This window comes from Heterodontus francisci, chromosome 12 (assembly GCF_036365525.1).
Source record: "Heterodontus francisci isolate sHetFra1 chromosome 12, sHetFra1.hap1, whole genome shotgun sequence".
In the NCBI taxonomy this organism is placed as follows: Eukaryota; Metazoa; Chordata; class Chondrichthyes; order Heterodontiformes; family Heterodontidae; genus Heterodontus; species Heterodontus francisci.
This window is the reverse complement of record NC_090382.1, coordinates 27,856,069-27,883,732: the sequence shown is the minus strand read 5'-3', so window position 1 is coordinate 27,883,732 and position 27,664 is coordinate 27,856,069. Positions and strand designations below refer to the sequence as shown.

Genomic DNA, 27,664 nt, shown 5'->3' with positions numbered 1-27,664 from the left:
ATCAGTGCTGGGCCCTCTGTTGTTTGTCATATATATTAATGACTTGGATGTGATGGAGGGGGCATGATTAGTAAGTTTGCAGATGACACAAAAATTGGTGGTATAGTGGACAGTGAAGAAGGTTGTCTAAGGTTACAACAGGATATAGATAAACTGGAAAAGTGGGCAAGGGATTGGCAAATGGAATTTAACACAGACAAGTGCAAAGTGATGCATTTTGGGAAGTTAAACCAGGGCAGGACATATACAGTGAATGGCAGGGCCTTGGGGAGTGTTATTGAGCAGACAGACCTTGGGGTGCAAGTACATAGTTCCCTGAAAGTGGCAACACAGGTAGACAGGGTGGTGAAGAAGGCTTTTGGCATGCTTGCCTTCATCGACCGAGGCATTGAGTACAAGAGTTGAGACGTCCTGTGACAGTTGTACATAACGTTTGTTAGGCCGTATTTGGAGTACTGTGTGCAGTTCTGGTCACCGCACTACAGGAAAGATGTGATTAAGCCAGAGAGGGTGCAGAAAAGATTCACAAGGATGTTGCCTGGTTTGGAGGGCTTGAGTTATAAAGAGAGATTGTATAGGCTGGGTCTGTTTTCGCTGGAGCGAAGGAGGCTGAGAGGGGACATGATAGAGGTATATAAAATTATGAGAGGCATAGATAGGGTAGATAGCCAGAGTCTGTTTCCCATGGTAGGGGTGACTAAAACTAGAGGGCATAGATTTAAGGTGAGAGGGAGGAGGTTTAAAGGGGATCAAAGGGGTAAATCTTTCACATAAAGAATAGTGGGTATCTGAAATGAGCTGCCAGAGGAGGTGGTGGAGGCAGGAACAGTAGCAACATTTGAGAGGCATCTGGACAGGTACTTGAATGAAAAAGGCATAGGGGGGATATGGAATTAATGCAGGCAGGTGGGATTAGTATAGATAGGCATTATGGTCGGCATGGACGCGATAAGCCGAAAGGTCTGTACGACTCCATGACTCTATGACTCTATGCAACCTGTCCTTATAATTTAATTTTTTTACTGCTGATATAATTCTGGTGAACCTGTGTTGTACCCTCTGCAAGGCCAATGTATCCTTCCTGAGATGCAGTGCCCAGAACTGAATATAACCCTTTACATGGAGTGTAACCAGATCTCTATATAGCTGTAACATAACTTCCACCCCATTCCTATTTATCCCCCTTGAGGTAAAGGCCAACATTCCATTAACCTTTTTAATTTTTTTCTGAACCTGCCCACTAGCTTTTAGTGATTTCTGTACAGGGAGTTCTAAATCTCTATGTTCCTCTGTAATGTCTTGCTTCTCAACATTTAGAAAATACTCTGATCTATCTTTCTTAGGTCCCAAGTGGATGACCTCACACTTCCCCACATTGAACCCCATCTGCCACAGTTTTTCCCACTCACTTGTCCCTTTGTAGAAGAATGAGAGATGATCTTATTGAACCTTATAAGATCCTGAGGGGACTTGACAGGGTGGTTACTGAGAGAATGTGTCTGCTTGTGAAGGAGTCTACAACTAGAGGATATGGTTTAAAAATTAGGGGTCTCCCATTTAAGGCAGAGATGAGAAGTTTTTTCTCTCAGAGGCTCTTTTGTTAGTGGAATTCTCGTCCCCAGAGAGCAGAAGAGGCTGGGTCATTGTATATACTCAGGGCTGAGTTAGACTGATTTTTGATCAACAAGGGAATCAAGGGTTTTTGGGGGCAGACAGGAAATTGGAGTTGAGACCACAATCAGATCATCCATGATCTTATCAAGTGGTGGAGCAGGCCTGAGGGGCTGCATGGCCTACTCCTGCTCTTAATTCTTGTGTTCTGGTGTTGCAGCTTTCTGCTCCCATCTACACTACTTACTGTGCTACCTAGCTTGGTGTTGTCAGCAAACTTGGATATACAGCTCCCAATTTCTTCATTTAAGTAATTTATAAATATGGTGAAAAGTTGAGGTCCCATTACAGATCCCTAGTTACATCCTGCCAATTTGAGCACCTACCATTATATCGACTCTCAGTCTCCTATCTCCTAAGCCCAACAATCTACCCATGTTAATAGGCTGCCTCCAATTCCATGCTTTCTCATGTTTGTTTGTAATCTCATATGTGGAAGTTCATATAAATAGCATTCTTAGACATTCTTTTATCTACCATGTTAGTTACCTCCTCAAATGAAAATCAGCAATTAGATATGACTTACCCTTTAAAAATCCTTGCTTGCTCTTTCTGATCAATTTATATTTGTTAAAATGTTCAGTCACTCTGTTCCTAATAACAGATTGTAGTAACTTCCATAGACATTAAATTAATAGACCCATAATCTCCTAGTTTATCTATCCTACCATTAAAGAATGGAGTGACAGTGGAATTTTCCCAATCCAATGGGACAATTCCTGAATCAAAGCAGCTTTGAAAATTTATGACTGGAGCATCTACAATTTCCTTCCCTACTTGTTTTTATACCACCTATAGGTAACAGGGCTATCACTGCATGCTTTTACATAACTCCTTCCCCTCTTTCCTTTCTCCCTCCCTGGAACCTGCACTTCCTCTTTTTCTATGCCGTTTATATTTGCCAGCTTCTTTTCTTACTTCCTCGTTCACTACTTCTTCCTTCCCTAACTTCCTTCCTCCCTTGATCTCTGCCTATTTCCTGTCCAATTTCCTCCTTTCTCTTTCCATCCATTGCCACAGCTAACCCTTGTCTTTTTAACCATAAAAATTGGAGAAGCTCCCCAACACTACAAATCAGTGTGCAACGTGATTAATCATGCAACAACAGTCCCAAAATTTAAAGACCACATTTGTCCTTTTGCCCTACATTGATCAAATATGGATTTACAAGACCAATCTCTTTCATGGTATTTCTCTTGTTTAACCAAACCATTAATAGTCTTCACAAAAGTCCTTGTAACCAGTGCTATTAATATGCCCCAGAGCTTTATTTGTAATTGAGAGTAATTTGAAATCCTCCTGAACTTACATCTTATTTGTAATGTTAAGTAGGTTTCATCGGAGTATGGGTATGGTATGTAATTGACCATACATTTGATGATCTGGTTGTGATGCTGGTAAGATGGGATGAATGCAAAATTACTCGTGAGTGACCAGGAGTATCCAGCCCACTGTTCTTCGGTCCTGGGGACCCATTCCGTCAGATCAGAGATACCATCCCAGCTCAAAGTGGCTCTCCCCTTTTGGTCAATGTTGGTGGAGGAACAGGTCAAAGTCACCAATTCGTCACCTTCAAGCACTTCTGCTGGGACAGATATGTATGGCTTCGTAGGCCGACCTGTACAGTAGGAAAATGAAACAAGTTTACAGAACAAATGCTTCACAAAACTTTTAGTTCAAAGAATGAAGAATTATGCAGTATCATCCTCAGTCCTGAACAGGCAATGGGTGTACAACAGACACCTATACACTAGATCTGGTCGTGCAGTGGTTTGATTACAGATGCGTGTTTCAGTGCTTATCTCCATAATATTGCCTGTCTCTGCCCCTGCCTCAGCCCCTGCCTCAGCCCATCTGCTGCTGAAACTCTAGCTGTGTGGATAATCAATAGTAGCTTTGAAAAGGGAATTGGATAAATCCATGAAGCAAAAAGAATTGCAGGGATTTAGGGAAAGTGTGGCAGAGTGGGACTAACTGGAATGCTCTTCGAAAGAGCAGGTGCAAACTTGATGGGCTGAATGGCACCCTTCTGTACTGTACTATTCTTCGATTCTATGATTCTATCCTGAGAATAAATGACGTAATCATTCAGCACCAACTGACTGAAGATTAGAAATGAGAATTGAAATGGTGGAATCTCAAACGAATGAGTTAGGCATTGAACACATCAATACCTCAAATAGTCACTCTAATCAATGGATGCACTTTAAGAGGCCACAGCTTGGCTGGTGTAGCAAGTGGAGCAATGGCATGCTGGCACAGTAGGGTGGTTCGTGCATCTGAGTATAGCAGAGTTAAAGGGAGCTCTATTCTGCAATTTCGATAGGCCAATTAGAACTGCTCAATATAGCAAAGTAAATCAGACAGCTTACGTTGGATTTCTGATCTGCTTTCAACTTCACCATCTTAGCTTCCAACCCATTTTCCATCACCATTTCCAAATTGCTAGCAGAAGCACACATCTGTAACAGATGGGAGCCTTATTTGAAAATCAACAGGGCAGCAGGGACGTCCTCAATGCCATTTCCCAATGTTCTGGTGTACTAGACAATGAATTAACTATCCAGTTATGCTACATGTACACAAGATTATTCAAAAGACACAGTTATGTTAAGGTAAGGCTCCAATTCCTAGGCCCCAACTCCAAGGAGGATCCTAACTAACAGCCACCTCTGCTATACATGAATGCATGACCAGCCCTGATGTTGGATCTTCGCCTCATTGGGAAGCATTCTAATCACAGAGTACCATGGTACTGAATGAAAGCAGGGCATGACAGGGTGAGCAAAAACCCAATACACCCTGATTGGTCACATATGCTGAAGATGCTAACAACTGTATCTGCATATGTTGTTGGACACACTTGGTACTGACTGTGGGAGAACAACTTTAACAGGGCAGCAGAGGTCCAGAGGAAGGCTTGTGCCATCCATTACTAGGACACCTGTAGCTACCATGCCACCAATGAGAGTGTCAATTAGTTGCAGACTCCAACCCATCACAATCTCCTGGTATGCACGTTGAAATGCTGACCCAGCCAGATTGCGCTATGGGATGGCAAAGAGGTCTACCAGCCACACATTGCAATATGTAGCACCTCCCCCCACTTCAAAAGCTGACAAACAGGATACCTAGCTGCACTGTTGTTTGATGTGGATTCGGTTGTGTACCTTGGGTTTCCTCTCCTTCCACTTTTTCCCATTTCTTCTTAAGCCTTGACTGATAGATTGAATTGCTTTTTTGAGGCTTTCCAGAGAGCACCTGAATTTTTGTCACAATATTGTTCCACTTTCCTTCAATTGTCCTGACTCCTTTCAATTAGATTCTTGCACAATTCCCAGTGCTGTCACTTCTGTGCTTCATATGCCCACCCATATGTGAAATCTAGAGCAGTGCTTATGAGCTGACTGAGGAAAATGGGATGCCAACAGTACACTCCCAGTCAATTCTGTCTTCTTCTAATCATTCAGATTTTAATTGCACCCATATTAGAAGATCTAGGCTTGCACGAAATGACTCTGGGAGTGCTTAATACTTCCACTGGATGCCTAAGATGATGTTTCATTTCCCTGGTACTGACATCCCACACCTTGATGTTCCTCCATTCAGATTGTCAGCCGTGGTTCAGTGGTAGCACTGTTGCCTCTAAGTCAGAAGTTAGGTTCAAGTCACATTCCAGAGATCTGAGCAGAAAGTCTGAGTTGACACCTTAGTGCAGTACTCAGGGAGTGCTGCACTGTCGGAGATACTGTCTTTCAGATGAAGTGTAAAACCAAGGCCCTGACTGCCCTCTCAAGTGGACATAAAAGCTCCCAGAGCTCTATTCTGAAGTATCGCAGGGGAGTTTTACTAAGTATCCTTATCAATATTTATCCCACAGACAACATTACTCAACATAGTTATCTAGTCATTACCATGTTGCTGTGTTCAAATGGGCTGCCACGTTTCCTACATTACAACTCTGACTGCACTATAAAAATACTTCAATAGTTATAAAGCATTTGGGATCTACTGCAGTTGTGAAAGGTGCTATATAATACCAGTTTTGCATTGACATAATTCGCATACAATTTAAAACTTCCAAGTTACCATATACATAGACATTGATTCCATCTTCTCCCGACCAGTTGTTGCCCTGACCCAGTTCAAATCTGAAGTAGTAAGTCCCAGTGTCTGCTTTGTGTATGTTGTCAATCTGGAGGGAGCAGTTTCTCTCATTCAGATCTCCGATCAGCTGCACATCAGGCGAAACTCTCTCTAAATTCCTGCTGTTGTATATTTCAGCGGCTTGGTTGTTATTTGGAAAGGGAGAGTTCTTCAGCCACCTGGCAGTTACAGTGGAGGGGTCTCGGAGCGGGTCAGGATACTGAAAGGAACAGTTCAATATCACGGACTCTCCTTCCCAAACGTAAACAGAATTATCCACCCAGACAGACCACTGGCAGACTGACCCTGCAGGGATGAAACAATAAGAAGGTCATGATTTGTTTATCATTTGGCTGTGATTAAGTCCGAATCTACCTGTTTTGAATTGGGACAATATCGCTTATAAGGGCACAGGTCAGTGCTACAAGACCACCAATGTCCCTGCAACATTTTCTGTCCTTCCCTCCCAAGGGGCTGACTTCAGATTGGTACAAGTCCATTGCCCTTCTGCTACCTCAGCCCAATGGCCATCTTTGTTCTATTTTAAAAAGCCTGGTGGTAGGAGATAGAACTGGAACCCAATCTTTACGGACTTTATAAGCTTTTATCTACAGAGGTGGGGCGAGATGGTGGTGTAGTGGTAATGTCACTGGATTGATAATCCAGAGGCCCAGACTAATGCCCTGGGGACACAGGTTCAAATCTCACAATGGCAGCTGGTGGAATTTAAATTCAATTAATGAATAAAAATTTGGAATTAAAGCTAGTCTCAGTAATGGTGCCATGAAACTATTGTCGATCATCGTAAAAACCTATCTGGTTCACGAATGTCCTTTAGGGAAGGAAATCTGCCATTCTTACCTGGTCTGGCCTACATGTGACTCCAGACCCATACCAACGTTGTTGACTCTTAACTCCCCTCTGAAATGTTCTAGCAAGCCACTGAGTTCAAGGGCAATTAGGGATGTGCAACAATTGCTGGTGTTGCCAGCGGTGTCCACATCCCATGAAACAATTTAAAAAAAAACTCTAAACCCAAGCACCATAGTTTCAGTCTGCTCCTATATATAGCAGAAAAATTGAATCCCCAGTTAATGCTCACCCGCGAATACAATTAAATACTCAACTACAATTTCTGTTACGACCAGGTGAGAAATAGGTCCAGGGGTTCCCTCTCAGCCTTTGCCTGGTTTAACCAGAACAGGGTTTAACTTTAAAAACACCGTGCTTTTAGCTCCCCTTCAGTGAATCATTATTAACTGCTTTCCAATTGTAAGGCAAAAAAATCAAACAGACAGGTTTTCTGAGATTTAAACAAGAAAGGTGAAAGTTTATTAATCTTAAACTCTAATTCGGTTAACAACTCTGAATATACGACACGACCACTCTATCAGGCATACGTGATAAACAGACACGCAGATAGAGACAGAAAAAGTAAAAAGAATAAAGGGGAAAAGTTTGAGGCAATAGCTGGGTTTCTATTTATGATCCCTTGAGTTCGATGTAGAGTCTTTGGCTGCTGGTAAGTCTTGCCGTTTTGTTGGTGCTCAGTGCACGCTTTAAAACCTGTTTCGATGTAGGAGTCTTTTCTCTCTTGAGGTTTAACTGACTTCAGTGGATCCCGAGATTAGTGAGAGAGCGAGAGAGAGAGGGAGAGAGAGAGAATGGCTCTCTTCTTCCAAGTTCAGTTGCAATCTGCAGTCTGACCCAAGCTGTCCTGTGAGCAGTTCAAAACCAGAGATGTGGGCCAGCAGTTTAGTCATGTGACTCGCTTTTTTTAACAAACTCCTGCACTTTTGGATTCCAAAGCTCCCGGTGGGAGGATGTAGTGCTGTGTCCTACACCGACACAGTGTGGATCACCATTGCCCAGGCCAATCTCTGTTAATTGAATCAGTGAGCAGTTCCCATTGTCTTTTCCGAGGCAACTGTCTCTTAGAATGCAAATTTTTTTCCAACCACTGCTGATCTCTTCAAACAAGTCATCTCTCCACTCCAGCAACAGTTTAACATTAATGTTCAATGGACAAAATTAATATGCTTCATTCTTGACAGGTGGGGGTCCTTTTGACACCGCCACACCCAGCGGAATTAAATGTGATTTCTTAAAAGAGCATTTCATTAAAAGGGAATAGAGAGAAGAGTAGGTACAAGAAAATACATATGCATCTCATTAATTCAGAAATCCTAAAAATTGTTACAGCCTGTCTTTTCTTGGTAGCAGTGCTGCTTTAAACTGCCCTTTTTGGCATCTCAATAAACATGTGGTTTTTGGGAAAGTTTTTCAGTTTGCATATTTCCAGGACTGCCTAGGGTGTCTTTGTTCCTGTTGAGGTCTGCAGTGGGTTGAAGTTCTGCTAGCCCTAGGTTGAAGTTCTGCTCATGGGTGGTGGCAGTCGGTGGAACCACTCTGAACTCTCAGTGCTTTGATGAGTCATGCAAGGACTTTTCACCCTCGGGGATGGTTGGTTCCCTTTTATCCTGAATGCGGTGGACGATTCTTTTCTAATCTTCCCTTTGTCCTCTGGGACAATTCTGCTTGCAGGTATTTGCCAAGATTCTATTGCAATCCCCTGTGGCGCTTTGACTAGGTGAGGCATCACCCTCACAGTTTCTCTGCCATCTTGATGACTTCCCTTGTCTATGCAGATTCCTGTAAATGCTGTTAGCAATTCTGGTGGGGTGCTTCTGGTGTCTGCATTTACACAGGAGGATGTGGGATCTGACTATTCAAATATTTCAGGGTTGACTGACCAGATAGTAGGGGTTTTGATCTGGGATTCCTCCTGGACTTCCTTTAACCTGCCCTCTTGATCCGCTTTTTCTCTTTCCTTTCTAATCTTTTGCCAGCTTTGTGCCTGCCTGTCCCCTTTTGTTCTCAGCAGGGATCCCTTACAATTCACCAGCCCTCTGCTGGAGGGTCCTCCAAAAACTGATACAGGACTTAGGGGTGCAGATTTCACCGTAGGTTGGGGTTTCCCCTCAACCTGGTGCATGTGGCAACTCCTACAGTACTCCACCATATCTTTGTGACGTTTTGGCCAGTCAAACTGCTGTCTTATGTGGGCTTTGGTTTTTGGTTTACTGACATGTACAGCCATTGTAATCTCGTGGGCCACTCTTAATATTTTTCGACAGTACCATTGCGGCACCACTAACTGGTGAAACACTGTCCACTCCTTGCCCTCAGGTCTGTGAGGAGAACTCCACTTCCTCATCAGTACCTCATTCTTTATATAGTAGCAATCAGGGACACCCTCTGCTTCAATCTCAGACTGGGTAGCTTGTGTTAACTCTCACAATACTGGATCAGCTCGCTGAGCCTCAACTAGGGAAGATTCATTTTATTAATTCCCTGGGTCTTCTAACTTTCCAAAGAAAGTCTCAGACAGACAGACCTGGTCATCTGCCTGCAGTGCCAATTCAGTCCATGGCCCCATTCACTACACTTTCAGGGAAACTTCAGGGGACCGTCTCCTGCCACTGCCCTGTCTCTCTGACCTTCTGCAGACTCTCTTCCACTACTGGGGAAGCTACCGCCTTTGCCTCTGCCAGATCATTACCTAAGAGCAGGTCCACCCCGTCCACAGGCAAACTAGGGACAATCCCTATGGTCACCGGTCCCGAAACTAGGTCGCACTCCAAGTGCACCCAGTGTAAATGTACAGGCATACACTGCCCTCCAATACCATTCACCACCATTCTGGTGTTTACTGCACACTCTGGGGAAGAGGTCAGGCCTTTTCCCTGTAAAAGGGATCTAGTGGCCCTTGTGTCCCTGAGGATTACTATGGGCTTGCTTGCCCCATCTGAGGAATATGGGGTTACTCTCTGTTCAGACACAAAACCCTGATAACCCTCAGGAATCCTATTAAATATTCCTGCACTTGCAGCCGTAAGCTTCCTGGGTCTGACTCTTACTGCAGTTAAAGACACACCTTGTTCTGCTGTGCTTTCCATCAGGGTCCTTTATCCTTGATTGCACGGGTGTGCCCTGATTAATCCTACAGGTTTTCCCTTTTGTTTCCAACAATCAGTTCTTAAATGCCCTACTTTATTACAATAGAAACACACAGGTCTCCGGGTCTCACTTCTACTTACAGCACCTTCCTTTTTGGTTGGAGGAGGGCCGCCTGTGTCTCCTGCTTTTCTTTCCCTCCCAGGATTGCCTAGGCTTCTATCACCTTCCCACCGTTTTTCCTTTTCAGATTTGTGGGGGTGACTAGGAAAGGTTTATTGATTAAGCTTATTGATTAAAGCAAACTCATCAGCCAGCACTGCCGGGTTCTATGAACCTTCTGTTCCTCTACATGTGCTTTTATGTAGAGTGGGAGAGAGTTTTTAAATTCCTCGAGCAGAATTACCTCTGTGAGATTTTCATAGCTGAGCTGCACTTTAAGAGCCCTCAGCCACTGGTCAAAAGCCAGCTGCTTATTTCTCTCAAACTCCAGGTAAGTTTGGTCAGCTTGCTTCTTGAGGGTTCTAAACTTTTGGCAATGGGCTTCTGGTACCAACTCATATGCCCCTAGGATAGCATTTTTGTCAGTTCATAATTGGATGAACTCTCATCTGGTAACATGGAATAAACCTCATGGGCTTTTCTGGTTAGCTTGCTTTGTAACAGGAGACTCCAAACCTCAGCTGGCCATTTTAACTGCTTTGCCAGTTTTTCCAAAGACACAAAAAAGGATTCCACATCTCCCTCATTGAATTTTGGGATCAATTGGGAAAGTTTTAACAATTCTGTCCCCATCCCTGAATTGCACTCCTCCACATTTCCCATACTTTCACTAGGATTACTCTGTCACCCCCTAGTTAATTCAAGCTGCCTCAGCTTTCTCTGTTTGCATTCCTTCTGGAATGCTCTCTCTTTATCTCTCTCCTCTCTTGCTTTCTCTCTCTCCTCTCTTGCTTTCTCTCCTCTCTCTTTTTCTTCATGTTCCTTCTGGAAGGTTCTTTCTGTCTCTCTCTTTCTTTTTCTCTTTCGTCAAATTCAGGTTTCCTCTGTTCCAGTTGTATTTTCGCTAGCAATACCCTGTCTAGATCTACTTCTAACCCTGTTTCTGCTTCTTCAGATTCAAGGGAAAATTGGTTGGCCACTAATCTTAGGAGTTGAGACGTTCTAGTCTTGGCACGGACAGTGATCCCACACTGCTCAGCCATTTTTCACAACTCATCTCTTGACAGTGCTTTTAACTTATCCCAAGTTAATTTACCCTTGTTTGGGGAGCTACTAGCTTCAGTCACAGACATGTTAATATTCTAGCACACACAACCACAAGAAAACCTGTACTGAAAGCTTTTCTCTTTTTGTTTGGGATTATTGTCACTGGGTCAAAATCCTGGAACTCCCTTCCTAACAGCACTGTGGGTGTATCTACCTCCCATGGACTGCAGCGGTTCAAGAAGGCAGCTCACCACCATCTTCTCAAGGGCAATTAGGGATGGGCTATAAATACAGGCCTAGCCAGCGAAGCCCACATCCCATGAATGAATAAAAAAAAACTGACTTTCCACTTCCAATTTCTCGTTTGTCTGTGAGTCAGATCCAGGACGCTAGCCCCCAAATTTCTGTTATAACCGGGTGAGAAAGGGGTCTAGGGATTCCCTCTCAACCTTTGCCTGGTTTAGCCATAACAGGGTTTAATTTTAAAAACACCGTGTTTTTAGCTCCCCTTCAGTGAATCTTTGTTCACTGCTTTCCAATTGTAAGGCAAAAAAATCAGACAGTTTTTCTTAGATTTAATCAAGAAAGGTGGAAGTTTATTAATCTTAAACTTTAATTCGGTTAACAACTACGAATGTGCGTCACGACCATGCTAGCATGCATACGTGATAAACACAGACGCAGATAGAGACAGAAAAAGTAGAAAGAATAAAGGGGACAAGTTTGAGGCAATAGCTGGGTTTCTATTTACGGTCCTTTGAGTTTGATGTAGAGTCTTTAGTTGCTGGTAAGTCTTGCCGTTTTGTGAGGGCCCAGTGCACGCTTTAAAACCTGTTTCGATGTAGGAGTCTTTTCTCTCTTGAGGTTTAATTGCTTTAGTGGATCCCAAGATTAGTGAGAGAGCAAGAGAGAGCAAGAGAGAGAGTGGCTCTCTTCTTCCAAGTTCAGTTGCAATCTGCAGTCTGACCCAAGCTATCCTGTGAGCAGTTCAAAACAAGATGTGGGCCAGCAAGTTAGTCATGTGACTCACTTTTTTCTAACAGACTCCTGCGTTTGTGGATTCCAAAGCTCTCGTTGGGGGATGTAGTGCTGTGTCTTACACTGACAAGATGTTGATCACCATTGCCCAGGCCAATTGCTGTTAATTGAATCAGTGAGCAATTCCCATCGTATTTTCCTAGGTGACTGTCTCTTAGAATGCAATTTTTTTGCCAGCCACTGCTGATCTCTTTAAACAAGTCATCCCTCCACTCCAGCAACAGTTTAACATTAATGTTCATGGGATGAAATTAATTGGCCTCATTCTTGGCAGGTGGGGGTCTTCATGACAAATACAATTAGCAATCCTTCATAAATGAGCCTAGGATAGTGCGTAGTAAGTCGACTGTTTGACTACGAGGAATATCCTAACTCACCTGCCCCCAACATCCAAACAAACTGAGGTCATGAAAGGTGCTATATAAATGCAAGTTCTTTATTATCCTTGCTGGTGCTGTTAAATCAGGGTAGTTAGTGTCTATGTCCATTAGTTCACACAGCACCCCTACATCCACCAGACTGAATCTAGATGCCATATGAACAACCAATCTTCTGACCTACCACACCACCCACATTGGCTTGCTATAATTGGTCCTGTCCATAAGGCAGTAAACATAAATATGAAGCGAGACATAAACAACTGATGACAAATTAACAGAGCACTTTCCAATTAACAGTCAGGTAATCACAAACTAACACAACCTAGTAAAATTAATTAACTGACATCCACAGTATATTAACATATATTTTCTCCATCTTTTCTCCCTTTATTCTGATCAGGGTACAGTCCGTCAGGTGACAGTGGCCCTCTGACACACTCTGCCCATTATTTTCTTGTGAGCCAAGTCTGTGGGCTATTCCACCACAGTGGGGATCACACTCATCCCTGGTTCTGAGTTGATGTCCCACATACACTCAGACATTCCAGAAAGGGTGCTTGAGAAGGGGATGCCGCCAGGCTTGCTGAGTATTTCAAACACTTTCTGTTTTTATTTCAGATTTCAAACATCTACAGTATTTTGCTTTTATTCCAGAAGGGTCCCTGGATGGTAATCAGGAGAATAGAAATCTGCAGCTTTGGTTCTGTTTCCCCATTCCTCCTGAGGTTGTGAATTTTGGACGGATTCCTCTCCTTTCATCAGCCCAGCTTGAGCTAGCACATTAAGAACAGCCAAATAGGTTGGGGTGACCATTGCCCATGCGATTGTAGCCCAGTAACAGTCGGGAGAGGCGGGGGAGAAAAAGAATGATAACAAAGGAAAATATTTATGTCAGGTGGAGAGAGTGTAGAAGCTGGGATTTTTCTCCTTCGAGCAGAGAAGGTTAAGGGGAGATTGAATAGAGACTTTCAAAACTATGAAGGGTTTTGATAGATTATTATAGAATAAAATCAGAGAATCTAACAGCACCGAGGAAGGCCATTCAGCCCATCATGCCTGTGCTAGCTCTTTGAAAGTATCCTCTTTCCCATAGCCTGGCAAAATTTTCATTTTCATTTTCAAATATATATCAAACTCTCTTTTGAAACTTGCTACTAAATCTGCTACCACCATCCTTTCAGGCAGCGCGCGCCAGATCAGAACAAATCAAAATAAGGAGAAATTGTTTCCACTGGCAGGAGGGTCGGTCCCCAGAGGACATAGATTTAAGGTAATTGGCAAAAGAACCAGAGGGGGTGGTTGAGTGAATTTTTTTTTCATGTAACAAGTTGTTCTGATCTGGGATGCTTTGTCTGCAAGGGTGTTGAAGCAGATTCAATCGTACGCTTCAAAAAGGAATCGAATATATGAAAAGGAAAGAATTGTAGGGCTCTGGGGAAATGTGAGAGTGAGACTGGAGAGGGGCAAGTGGGAATAAATGGTCCTTTCAAAAAACCAAATAGCCTCCTCCTGTAACATCCCATGATCTCTAAATTTCAGACAGAGTGATTGGTGGAATTTGATACTTACCCTGGATGAGACACACAGCTATAAGTGCCAGGGTGCAGTGTGATGTGCTCATGGTGCAGATCTCACCCTCGATGGGACATGTACACACAGCAGCTGAGGACAATCAGACACATTGATACCTGCACAATAGACAATAGACCACAGTTAACAAAGAGATGATTTAAATCTTGTTTAACAATGGATGCTGCACAAACTCCCACATCTGTCAGACCAAGAACTGAACTCTCATTGTACTCTCAAATTCTTTTTCCTTGCCACCAGCCCCTTTGCAGGACCTGCAGTCATGAACCTGCAGGGCTGAAATAACAACAATTTTTCAAAATAGAAATTTTACAAATATGTATTTTATGAAACAAAAACAACTCTGTGCTTTCCTACCCTTACACACAGTTGAAATTCTCCACTCTTCCCCAGTTTTGCTGCTCCTTACACAGGGTTCTGTGGCCAGTCTTGTATGACAGGCAATTCAACTGTGGAGGGCATGGTGGCTGAGCCTGATTCTATTCTCATCTGATACCAGCACATAACTGGGTAACTGGATAAAAATCAGGGACAGGGATCATAGATCAAGTAACCAATGATAGTGCCCGAGCTCAGAACAGCCACTTCTAACCTGGCTGGAGGTGAGGTAACCAGAACATTCTAGGTCTGCGTGGTTTAGAACTAACCTTGTGAACTAACAATTACTTGCGAGGCACAGCCAAGTTAGCAGCTAATTATTCACAGGAGGTCCGCTGGCCTGTCAACTGAGAGAAACTTTAGCTCAGATTGGAAGCCCCGTTCAACATAAGGGTTGAAATTGGGCTGTTATCAGTGAGCATGTTAATGTTTAAATCAGTTCTGATGAAAGGTCATTGACCTAAAATTGTCACTCTGTTTTTGTCACCACACTTGCTTCATGATTTGCTGAGTGTTTACTTATTTTTCTGCTTTTATTATCAGATTTCTAGCATCCACGGTATTTTACCTTTAATATTTACAATATATAGACTAATCCAGTTAAACACAATTCCTTTACTCCTACTTTCCTTAATCAATGCATGTATTGCTCATATGACATAGCATGACTTCATTCCATTGGCATTTCATCAGAATGAGACCAGGGTGAAAGGGTTAAATTATGAGGTTAGATAGTCTAGAACTGGTTAGATAGACTAGGCTTGTATACCCTTAAGTACAGAAGATTAAGGGATGATGTAATAGGAACAGGAGTAGACCTTGTAGCCTCAATGAGACCATGGCTGATCTGCGACCCAACTCTACATACTTCAGCTGCGCTCACTGCAATGTCATGTTGTAGAATAAAGTGGCTCACTACCGCCCCACCTGGGACATCCAAGGCTCTTCCGAGGCTGAGCAGAAAGAAGCAAGAAAAAGTCTTCAATTTCAAAATTGAGGTGTTGTAGGTGATTAAAGGAGTGAATAGGGTAGATAGAGAGAAACTATTTCCTCTGGTGGGGGCTGTCCAGAACAAGGGGGGCATAATCTTTAGTCATAAGGTGCTATACAAATGCAAGTTTTTCTTTTACTTGTCATACCGACTGATCATTTTATTTCTCCAGTTATATAAGAGACTTTGAACTTTCCCAAAACCCATTTTGTACTCCATCGCATACATTCACTTTCTGTAGACTGTCTTTTCACCCTCCCTCTCTGAGACTACGCTCTCTTGTAGTATCTGCAACTGTTCTTTTTAAACTTGGACTCAGAATTGCTTTAAATCAATACAAATTCAGAGTAATGGAGCAAGTTTAAAAATCACATTTTTGAAAAGTAGGAGTGGTCACCCATGATTCCAAAGAAGTTGGTTTCGTCCCCTCCCCTACACCCCTTTCCAATCCCTCTTCACTACACCTTATTCCAATCCCCCTCCCTGGTCCCTGCTCCAATCCCCTTCCCCAATTCTCCATTCCAATTCCGCTCCCAGGACTTGCTTTAGGGCTGCCAGCAAGGCGCAATATTGACTTCGTTGCTCGGGCGAGCTGCCTGCAGGAGTATGACCAGCACTGGCAGTTCATAGCAAGCATGCTGATGAGGCCCAGGGATCGCTTTCCAAGGATTATAAGGCTCCTCAGTGGAAGTCTGAGTCTGATTAAAATATATCCCAGTCTTCGTGGAGCTGCACTTTGGCCTGTTTTTGCCCCCCTAGTAGTCTCCTCTAACTCTTACTGACATCCACAGGTTCTGACTCCCCTCTGGTGGAGGTTCACGTGGTCCTTCTTCATGTGCCAGCTGAGGCTGATGCCAAATTCACCCAATGTGAATCCAACAGGGGTTATTGAATAGCAATGATGAGCAGGAACTCTGCCTGGTTTGGTCCATTTTTTTAGCTGGGAGTGTTAAGGAGATGTGTGGTCCTCCAATTGCTCAACACTAACCAAGGGTTGGACTTCAGGCCCTCTTGGCTTGTGTTGGTTGGTATCACACCCGGCAATGGACGTCAGCTGTGGCTCAGCTAATAGCACTCTCACCTCTGAGGGTTCAAGTCATATTTGAGCACAATCTAGGGGAACATTTGAATGCAGAACGAAGGGAGTGCTGCAGTGTCAAGTGCTGTCCTTCAGATGAGACGTTAAACCAAGGACAAATTTATTTTCTCAGGTAGACCTATAAGGTCCCATGACATTATTATGAAGAAGAGCAGGGAAACACCCACCTGGTGTCCTGGCCAATATTTGTCCCTCAACCAACATCATTAAAACAGATTTTCTTGTTGTGTGCAAATTAACTGCCACATTTCCTACATAACAGCAGTGATTACACTTCAAGAAAGGTACAAGGATTATAAAGAACTTGGGATGTCCTGAGGATGTGAAAGGTGCTATATCAATGCAAGTCTTTCTTTTACCAACTGGCAATCTCAGTTAAACACAAGATGACATCCTGCTGGTGTGAATTCACGGCATATCTTAACAATAGAGAGGAAATGCACCGTAAAACAAACAACCCCGAAAAATAAAACTGGATTGCAAATAAACCAAACTGAGGCCAAATATTTCCATTGCAAGAATCTGCGATACCCACAGGAAGCAGAATTATTAATATTCGCTTTATATAAAATGCACAGCTTTCCTTAAAGTAAAAAAAGATTCTTTGCTGTAAAAATGCAAATTATACTTACAGTTGGATCCTTACTCCTTTGAAATGAGGGGAAACTCTCAAGTCATAAGAATAGGGCAGTGACGGAGAGAAATACAGACAGCAAAGGGAGAAATTCTCATCCCAAGACACAGGAATGAGGGGCCGAGTGGCCTCCTTCTGTGCTGTATGATCTGTTTGTCTATTGGAGCAACTGATTATAACCTCAAATGTCACAAAAGCTGAGTAATTCCTTTCATATATCAGAAAAAAAAGTCAATGCAAGCCAGAGCATAAAAATGGTCATTTTCTAAGAGGCTTTGAAATGGTAATTCTGCACAGCAATTTGACATTTTATAATGTTGAACGAACAGGCCACACAAGACTTGTTGACATCTTTCCTTGCTCGATGACTGAATTTTGCTTTATTTCCATACAGTGCTACCATTTAACAGAAATCATTAATTATTTCTTACTTTGTCATTATTAAGATATGTTCAATTTCTTTCCCAGTCAACCAGACAACAAGAGACATCATTAATACTTCTGACATCAATCGCATGTTCCATTATTGCCTATATGTTGTCATTCATTCGCACTTTTCAAATTCCATTTTCTTTAAAGTTAAGAATTTTTTTCAGCTAACGCAATACAAAAAACAAACTGATAAGAATTCCCAACCTGCAGAGGATGCTTTGGAGGCTGTCCACTTCTACGGTGTAGGTTGCTGAGCACCATAAGGGATTGTTAGAGGTTTTGGGTGTGCATGGTACAATGCAGACAGAGTATCACACCACCAGCTCCGCACCACTCACAAAGAAAGGCTTCTGAAATGTGAGAAGAAACCACAATAGAGGCACAGTTTGCATGATGGGCACACTCCAGCATGCAAGGGAGAGCGTGTCTGAGAGTGGGCCACTCTCAATCAACTGTTTGTACTACCCATTGCAGACGCAGCCTCAGTAATTTCAATACAATGCAGCCCCTGGTCTGAGCCAATCCTTCTCTCTGCTCCCAGTTTGTCCCTGGTATCGCCTGCTCTGGTGAAGTCAGCCCTGTAGTTTGAAAATGGATCACTTTTTGTTGAGTGCTCTAGCATTTGGATTTTCTCAGCGTGTTCCAATTTTGCTGTCTGACATATTGTGGTAGATGTTGACTTTGCGTGATACACAGGTGATAGATGATCAGCAACCTGTTATCCATCTCTCCCCATTTTTATTTCCACTATTCCCCGTGTTACACAATGACAAAATTACACCCAATGTGTCAAACTCTAGCAATAAGATTCAATTTTTAAACAAAAAGATCCACTTTGCGCTGCTGATAGAGAAGTGTTTAAAATTGTGAATGGAAGGAACAAGTTCAATAGATGCAGACTTCCCAGATATTGAGGGGCCATAGATAGAAGATAAAAGAAAAGAGAGCGGGAGAACAGAGAGTTGAGGGGCTATGGAATTCACTTCCAGTGTTAGTGGTTGATGCAGAAACTGGACCAAAATTCAAGATTAGTATGGATAGATGGATGAAGGAAAAGAGGAAAGAAGAGATGAGGGCATTGTGACTGGGTCAAAATCCTGGAATTCCCCACCTTACAGCATTGGACCACAACAGCAGTTCAAGAAGGTGGTTGGCACCACCTTCTCAAGGACAATAAGGGATGCACAACAAATGTCTGCTTTGCCAGCTATGCCCACATAGGTAATAAACATTCTCCCTAAGATGAATTTCTAGATTGATACCTGGACTCCAAGGGCTAAATTACAAGAAGAAATTAAACAATCTAGAATTGTATTTCCTGGAATTTAGAAGACTAAGGTGTGATTTGATTGAAGTTTTCAAGCTATTTAAAGGAACATATAGGATAGGTAGGTTTACTGGTTGGGGAGTCGAGGATGAGGGGACATGGCCTAAAGGTTAGAGGCAGGCCATTCAGAAGTGAAGTTAGGAAACACTTCTACACACTGGAGGCTGGATTTTATGAGCCCTCCTGAGGTGGGGTTGGAGGCAGGGGGGTGCTCATAGAATCACGACAAAAAGGGGGCGGGTGGATGGCCCATTGGCGCCCCACTGCCAAAAGATTTTGGGGGGGCCGGGATAGGCCGACCATTAACCATGTGGGAAGGGGGCCCAGTAATACGAGGTGTCTTTCCTGCAGTCTCAGGTTGGGGGGGGCTCCCTTCTCTGTAGGTAATCTGTGGAGCACGGAGGACTCCCACCAGCAAAACCTCCACCCTCATGGAATCGCACCCCCCCCCCCCAGACTTCACAGCACTCACCCACCCTCCCATGCCAGGGCCTTCTGGACTGGCCCTAGTGACCCTGCCTCACTTACCGGAGGTCTGGGTTTTCAGCGCTGACACTGGGTCCAAAGTCTCTGCAGCGGCAGTGGCTACTGCTCCCAGCGGCACTGCATACACTGTTGAGATGCAGGTCCTGTGATTGGCCAGTGGTTCTTGCAGGCAGGATCCCTGTCTTTAAAGGGAGAGGGATCCCGGAACCAGAAACTTAGCTTTCGGAACAATGGAGGATCACGTCAGGTGGGCTCGAAAAGGCTGAGGCAGAGTTCCCCTCCCTTTCCGACCTGGCACCGGGAGCCCCACAGGTTGCACAAAATCCAGCCCACAGGGTGGCAGAAGTTGGGAACTCTCTTCTGAAGCAACAATTGACGTTGTTGTTAACTGTTAATTTTAATTCTGAGATTGATAGATTTTTATTAACTCAAGGTGTTAGGGCTGCGGCAGGTATATGGAGTTAGCTCACAGATAAGCCATGATTTCAGTGAATGGCAGAACAGGCTAAAGGAGCTGAATAGCCTACTCCTGTTCCTATGTTCCAATGTGCAGTAATAAGTGCTTTCTGTAAGCTGATTTAAAATGAAAAACTTTAGGCAATTTTAATGAAAATTTTCTTTCCTTGGTTCCTGAAAGCAGTGATCTTTACTGGGTTACAGGTCCATATGCACCAGGTGACCCCTCACCCCACCACTGGAAATTTATGAACATGCCGCAAATCGCGGTGGTGCGCTCTCATCTTGGTGGCCTTCGGGTGCAGTTACGCCGTCGCTGAGCCCCCGTGATATTTTGTGCGAGGGCTCATTTAAATGGAGGTGACGGAGTGGCAGCCCCCAATGATGTAGAGGGGGCGGCCACTCCATCCCCACCAACAGCGTCCAGTGCCACCGCATGGACCATGGCGCCAATTTTAAAGGGCTTCAAGCCCTTCAAGGACCATCAAATTTTTAAAGGTGCCAGAGCCCAGAAATTACAAATAAAATTTCAAAAATACTTTCAATCCCCTTTCCAACCCCTCCCCACCCACTGAGGGATCAATTAATAAAATAACCCATCCCCCTGGAAAACCAATTTGTAAAATAACGAACTTTCACCCCCCAGCCACAACTTCAGCACCTTTGACCCTCAACCTCTTCCCACTATCCGCACACCCAATTGGAGTGGTTTTCCCTGCTCCTCCCCACAGCCCTGAAATTTTCACTCCTCCCGCCTTCCCACCAGCGCCATGCCTGGGAACTCCAAAACAAAAAGGCATGGGAGTTCCAGCTGGCAGCTAGAATATCGGTGTGGGATGGCCAACGGGACAGGGTGAGTTGTTTTGCATTTATTTCAATTCATTTTAATATTTAAATGAAGGTCCCATCGCCAAGTGGCGGAAGCGAGGGGCTGCTCCGAGGCCTCGCCACCGCCGGTAAATCATTACAGAGCCTTCTCAATGTTGGAAGTCATAGCAGGCCTCTCCTGGAAGAATATTCCAGGCCCCCCTGCCATGACCTCCAACGCTAAAGGGTTCTTAACATTCCAGCCCACATGTCTGTTCCTCATGTGTGAGCCTGGACGACAAACATTGCAAGATCTTAGGCCAAATAGAGCAGTACAATCAATCTCAGATGTACCCTTTCATTGCCAGCCATGAGCATGCATTTCCCAGCAAGGGTTACTGTATATCGATTGGGAGTGTGGACTTTTCCTAGCCAGGGAGCTGAGGCCAATTATGGTAGTGTCATGCAGGCCCCCACCTGCCAAGAATGAGGCACATTAATTTTGCTACATGGACACTAAATTTCATATTGTTGCTGGGAGGAAGAGAAGTCCTGTGAGAGGGGTTGCCAGGCCCCTGGATGGTAAGACACATTTACATATTAACAGACCATGCTTGTAGACAAAGGAGCTATTCCCTGCTCTAATTCAATTGACAGACATGGTCAGACCAGTTAGTCACAGGACTAACTGGCTGTTGCAGAGTTTGAACTGAGAGTTTGCAGAAAGCAGAATGCTCCCAGATTGAAGAAGACCTCCTGTCTGTCTGCCTGCTCCCATCTCTTTCTCACAAGCCTCTGAATCCACTGTAGACGCATGAACACCAGGAGAGAAAATTCTCCTACAGTGAACAAGGTTTAAGAAGAATACTGGGCCCCAAAGAAAGCAAGATCTACCGACAATCAAGGACTCTACAGTGAGCTCAAAGAACCATAACAACAACTCTTCAGATATTGCCTCAAACCTTTCCACTTTATTTTTTTCTTCTGCTCTTTTCTGTCTCTATTTGCACTTGTGTATCGTGTATGCATGCTAGCGTGGGGTGCGGCCTGTATCCATAGGCGTTAACCGGTGAGGCAGTGGCATAGTGGTATTGTCACTGGACTAGTAACCCAGAGCCCCAGGGTATTGCTCTGGGGACATGGGTTCAAATCCCACCACATCAGAAGGTGGAATTTGAATTCAATTAGTAAATCTGGAATTAAAAAGCTAGTCTAATGATGGCCATGAAACCATTGTTGATTGTTGTAAAAACCCATCTGGTTCACTAATGTCCTTCAGGGAAGGAAATCTGCTGTCCTTACTTGGTCTGGCCGACATGTCACTTCAGACCCACAGCAATGTGGTTGACTCTTACATGCCCTCTGAAATGGCCGAGCACGCCACTCAGTTGTATCTAACCGCTACGACGTCAATAAAAAGGAATGAAACCGGATGGACCACCCGGCATCGACCTAGGCACTGGAAACAACAACGGCAAACCCAGCCCTGTCGACCCTGCAAAGTCCTCCTTACTAATATCTGGGGGCTTGTGCCAAAGTTGGGAGAGCTGTTCCACAGTCTAGTCAAGCAACAGCCTGACATAGTCATACTCACGGAATCATACCTGACAGACAATGTCCCAGATACTGCGATCACCATCCCCGGGTATGTCCTGTTCCACCAACAGGGTGGTGGCACAGTGGTATACAGTAGGGAGGGAGTTGCCCTGGGAGTCTTCAACATCGACTCTGAACCCCATGTAGTCTCATGGCATCAGGTCAAACATGGACAAGGAAACCACCTACTGATTACCACCTACTGCACTCCCTCAGCTCATGCGTCAGTACTCCTCCATGTTGAACAGCACTTGGAGGAAGCACTGAGGGTGGCAAGGGCACAGAATGTACTCTGGGTGGGGGACTTCAAGGTCCATCACCAAGAGTGGCTCGGTAGCACCACTACTGGACGAGTCCCAAAGGACATATCTGCTAGACTGGGTATGCAACAGGTGGTGAGAGAACCAACAAGAGGGGAAAACATACTTGACCTTGTCCTCACCAATCTGCCTGCCTGCATCTGTCCATGACAGTATTGCTAGGAGTGACCACTGCACAGTCCTTGTGGAGACGAAGTCCCGCCTTCACATTGCAGATACCCTCCTTCGTGTTGTGTGGCACTATCACCGTGCTAAATGGGATAGATTTCGAACAGATCTAGCAATGCAAAACCGGGCATCCATGAGGCACTGTGGGCATCAGCAGCAGCAGAATTGTACTCAACCACAATCTGTAACCTCATGGCCCAGCATATCCCCCACTCTACCATTACCATCAAGCCAGTAGACCAACCCAGGTTCACTGAAGAGTGCAGGAGGGCATGCCAGGAGCAGCACCAGGCATACCTCAAAATGAGGTGTCAACCAGATGAAGCTACAATACAGGACTATCTGCGTGCCAAACGGCGTAAGCAGCCTGAGATAGATAGAGCTAAGCGATTCCATAACCACCGGATCAGATCTAAGCTCTGCAGTCCTGCCACATCCAGCCGTGAATGGTGGTGGACAATTGAACAACTAACTGGAGGAGGTGGCTCCACAAATATCCCCATCCTCAATGATGGGGGAGGCCAGCACATCAGTGCAAAAGATAAGGCTGAAGCATTTGCAACAATCTTCAGCCAGAAGTGCCGTGTTGATGTTCCATCTCGGCCTCCCCAGCATCACAGATGCCAGACTTCAGCCAATTCGATTCACTCTTCATGATATCCAGAAACAACTGAAGACGCTGGATACTGCAAAGGCTATGGGCCCTGACAATATTCCGGCAATAGTACTGAAGACCTGTGCTCCAGAACTTGCCGCGCCCATAGCCAAGCTGTTCCATTACAGCTACAGCACCGACATCAACCCTGCAATGTGGAAAATTGCCCAGGTATTTCCGGTACACAAAAAGAAGGACAAATTCAACCTGGCCAATTACCACCCCATCAACCTGCTCTCAATCATCAGTAAAGTTATGGAAGGTATCATCAACAGTGCCATCAAGCAGCACTTGCTTCGCCATAACCTGCTCAGTGACGCTCAGTTTGTGTTCTGCCAGGGCCACTCCGCTCCTGACCTCATTACAGCCTTGGTTCAAACATGGAAAAAACAGCTGCACTCAAGAGGTGAGGTGAGAGTGACTGCCCTTGACATCAAGGCAGCATTTGACCGAGTATGGCATCAAGCAGCCCTAGCAAAACTGAGGTCAATGGGAATCAGGGGGAAAACCCTCTGCTGGTTGGAGTCACACCTAATGCAGAGGAAAATGGTTGTGCTTGTTGGAGGTCAATCATCTGAGCTCCAGGACATCACTGCAGGAGTTCTTCAGGGTAGTATCCTAGGCTCAACCATCTTCAGCTGCTTCATCAATGACCTTCCTTCAATCCTAAGGTCAGAAGTGGGGATGTTCGCTGATGATTGCACAATGTTCAGCACTATCTGTGACTCCTCAGACACTGAAGCCGTCTGTGTAGAAATGCAGCAAGACTTGGACAATATCCAGGCTTGGGCTGATAAGTGGTAAGTAACATTTGCACCACACAAGTCTCTCCAACAAGAGAGAATCTAACCATCTTCCCTTGACATTCAATGGCATTACCATCGCTGAACCCCTAATATCAACATCCTAGGGGCTACCATTGACCAGAAACTGAACTGGAGTAGCCATATAAATACCATGGCTACAAGAGCAGGTCAGAGGCTAGGAATCCTGCGGCGAGTAACTCACCTCCTGACTCCCCAAAGCCTGTCCACTATCTACAAGGCACAGGTCAGGAGTGTGATGGAATCCTTTCCACTTGCCTGGATGGGTGCAGCTCCAACAACACTCAAGAAGCTCGACACCATCCAGGACAAAGCAGCCCGCTTGATTGGCACCCCATCTACAAACATTCACTCCCTCCACCACCGACGCACAATGGCAGCAGTGTGTACCATCTGCAAGATGCACTGCAGCAACGCACCAAGACTCCTTAGACAGCACCTTCCAAACCCACGAACTCTACCAACTAGAAGGACAAGGGCAGCAAATGCATGGGAACACCACCACCTGCAAGTTCCCCTCCAAGTCACACACCATCCTGACTTGGAACTATATCGCCGTTCTTTCACTGTCGCTGGGTCAAAATCCTGGAACTCCCTTCCTAACAGCATATGGGTGTACCTACCCCACATGGGCATCACAGTGGCGCAGTGCTTAGCACCGCAGCCTCACAGTTCCAGCAACCTTGGTTCAGTTCTGGGTACTGCCTGTGCTGAGTTTGCAAGTTCTGCCTGTGATCATGTGGGTTTCTGCCGGGTGCTCCGGTTTCCTGCAACAGCCAAAGACTTGCAGGTTGATAGGTAAATTGGCCATTATAAATTGCCCCTAGTGTAGGTAGGTGGTAGGAGAATGGTGGGGATGTGGTAGGGAATATGGGATCAATGTAGGATTAGTATAAATGGGTGGTTGTTGGTTGGCACAGACTCAGTGGGCCGAAGGGCATGTTTCAGTGCTTTATCACTCTATGGACTGCAGCAGTTCAAGAAGGCAGCTCACCACCACTTTCTCAAGGGCTATTAGGGATGGGCAATAAATGCTGGCCTGGCCAGCAACGTCCACATCCCATGAATGAATAAAAAAAACGAATTAGATTTTAAGTTTAATAAATTTCAACTTTTCTTCTTTAAACCTGATAAAGCCTGTTTGTGCTGGTTTCTTTGCCTTATAAATGGAAAGCAGCGAACAAGGATTCACCACGGGAGAGCTAAAAGCATGGTGTGTTTAAAATTAAACCCTGTTACAGTAAGACCAGGTGAAGGTTGAAAGGGAACCCTTGACCTCTTTCTTACCTCGGTGTAACGGTAGCTCAAATGCCAACCTGCCTGAAGGAGTTAATCTTTTAGATTGTTCTGGGATATGCTCCAAATATTTCTTTGGGTTTTTTAATTTCACCATTTTAAACTTACTGACCTCTCAAAGGCATTGTAAAAAAATGTAAAATCCCACACAAGTTGTGGGTTTTTCAATAGCTTACAGTCTTGGTTACAGTGTAAATTTAGTTCTGATTTTCTGTGGCTATTCAGTTCCCCTACACTCTTATATATCCAACAAAGCTTTATCTTACCAGGGATGAGGGACTTCAATTACGTGGAGAAACAAGAGCAGCTGGGATTGCTCTCCTTAGATCAGAGAAGGTTAAGGGGAGATTTAATAGAGGTGTTCAAAATTATGAAGGATTTTGATAGAGGAGATGGAGAGAAACTGTTTTCAGTGGCAGGCAGGTTGTTGGCAGGCAGGTTGTTAACCAGAGGACACAAGTGTAAGATAATTGGCAAAACAACTAGAAGGCTAATGGGTGATTTTTTTTTATGCAGCAAATTGTTACTAGCTTCTCTAGTCTCTTCACATAACTGAAGTTCCTCATCCCTGGAATGCATAGCCTGAAAGAATGGTGGAAGGAGATTCAATAGTAACTTTCAAAATGGAATTGGATACACACTTGAAAAGGAAAACTTTTCAGAGCTATAGGTATAGAGTGAATGATTGAGACTAACTGATTTCGTTGGAGAGAAGGAGGAGGAGAGGTGACTTAATAGAGACATATAAGATAATCAGAGGGTTAGATAGGGTGGATAGTGAGCGTCTTTTTCCTCGGATGGTGATGGCAAACACGAGGGGACATAGCTTCAAGTTGAGGGGTGATAGATATAGGACAGATGTTAGAGGTAGTTTCTTTACTCAGAGAGTAGTAAGGGCGTGGAACGCCCTGCCTGCAGCAGTAGTAGATTCGCCAACTTTAAGGGCATTTAAGTGGTCATTGGATAGACATATGGATGAAAATGGAATAGTGTAGGTCAGATGGTTTCACAGGTCAGCGCAACATCGAGGGCCGAAGGGCCTGTACTGCGCTGTAATGTTCTAAACTGCATCATTCTTTCGAAGAACTGGTACAGGTATGATGGGCCAAATGGCCCACTACTGTACAGTAAGATACTGTGATTCTATAAGTGGTCATTTTGAGACTTTGCTATACAAAATGGCTGCTATCAAACAGCATTCCTTTTATGTGATGTGAGAGTGCTGTGTAAATATAAAAGTAAAAAGTAAGAACTTGCATTTATATAGGTCCTTTCACAACCTCAGGACATTCCAAAGTACCTACTTTTTTCTTTTATAAGTTAATCTATCCAGCATTGCTTTAGATGGAGTTGCCAGACCCTTGTTATACTATTCTACGCAATATTCTAACTGAGACCTGACCATGCTCTTGTAAAAGGAGAAAATACTTGTTTTTGTCTTATCGTCAGTTGTCCTATAAATACACCTCAACACCCTAGCTATTGCTTCACCACATTACTCATGAAGCTTTAGAGGTTCACTAGAATGTCCAGATCTCTTTCTTTCTCTACCTACTTTAATGCTTTTCCCTGAAAGATGTACCTATATTCAGTATTCACCTGCCCACATGCATAACACTGCACTTTTATATGCTAAACATTATTTACTAGTCATGAACACAATCCCACAATACATTAAGATCCACCTGAAGCAGTCACACATTTTCTACAGGCCTAAAATTTGCACAAATTTTAGTATTATCTTCTGTCTAGCACATCATGTCCCCAAAATCTAGATCGTTCATAAAAATAGATAAGAACAATGGTCGGAGTGCTGATCCTGCAGGACACTAATGGTCACCAGTGCCCAAGCAGGTCCAAATCCATCTATAACTACATTCAGCTTACAGTTTTACTGCCAGTTGTCAATCCAGATAAACATATTACCAGTAATACTGGAGCCTTTGGTCTTGTAAAGAAAACTCTTATGTGTTATCTTGTCAAAAGCTTTCTGGAAAATTCAAGCAATGTTCCCTCATCCAACATCTTTATGAATTCTTCAAAAACAATTACATTTCGAGGCTATGATCCTTATTTTGAAGCATGTTGGACATCCCTAATATGTTCATTTTTATCCAAGTAGTCATATATTTTAAAATCAATGATTCCACAAATCATCTTCCCCATTTCTGATGTCAATCTAATGGGACTACTGTTACTTGATG

The 27,664-nt window shown here is 44.1% G+C and overlaps 1 protein-coding gene across 1 annotated transcript in view; it reads right to left on the bottom strand.

Moving 5' to 3' along the window:
* Window positions 1–14,465, bottom strand: part of LOC137375557 (B-cell receptor CD22-like) — a 50,779-nt gene extending 36,314 nt beyond the window's left edge. The window contains exons 1-4 of the mRNA XM_068042904.1: window positions 14,349–14,465; window positions 13,971–14,089; window positions 5,761–6,123; window positions 2,981–3,289 (exon numbers count right to left, since the gene is read on the bottom strand). Coding sequence (XP_067899005.1) covers window positions 2,981–3,289; window positions 5,761–6,123; window positions 13,971–14,022 — 724 coding nt within the window. The 5' untranslated portion in view covers window positions 14,023–14,089; window positions 14,349–14,465. The remainder of the gene's footprint in view (window positions 1–2,980; window positions 3,290–5,760; window positions 6,124–13,970; window positions 14,090–14,348) is intronic.
* Between the last annotated feature and the right edge of the window lie 13,199 nt (window positions 14,466–27,664).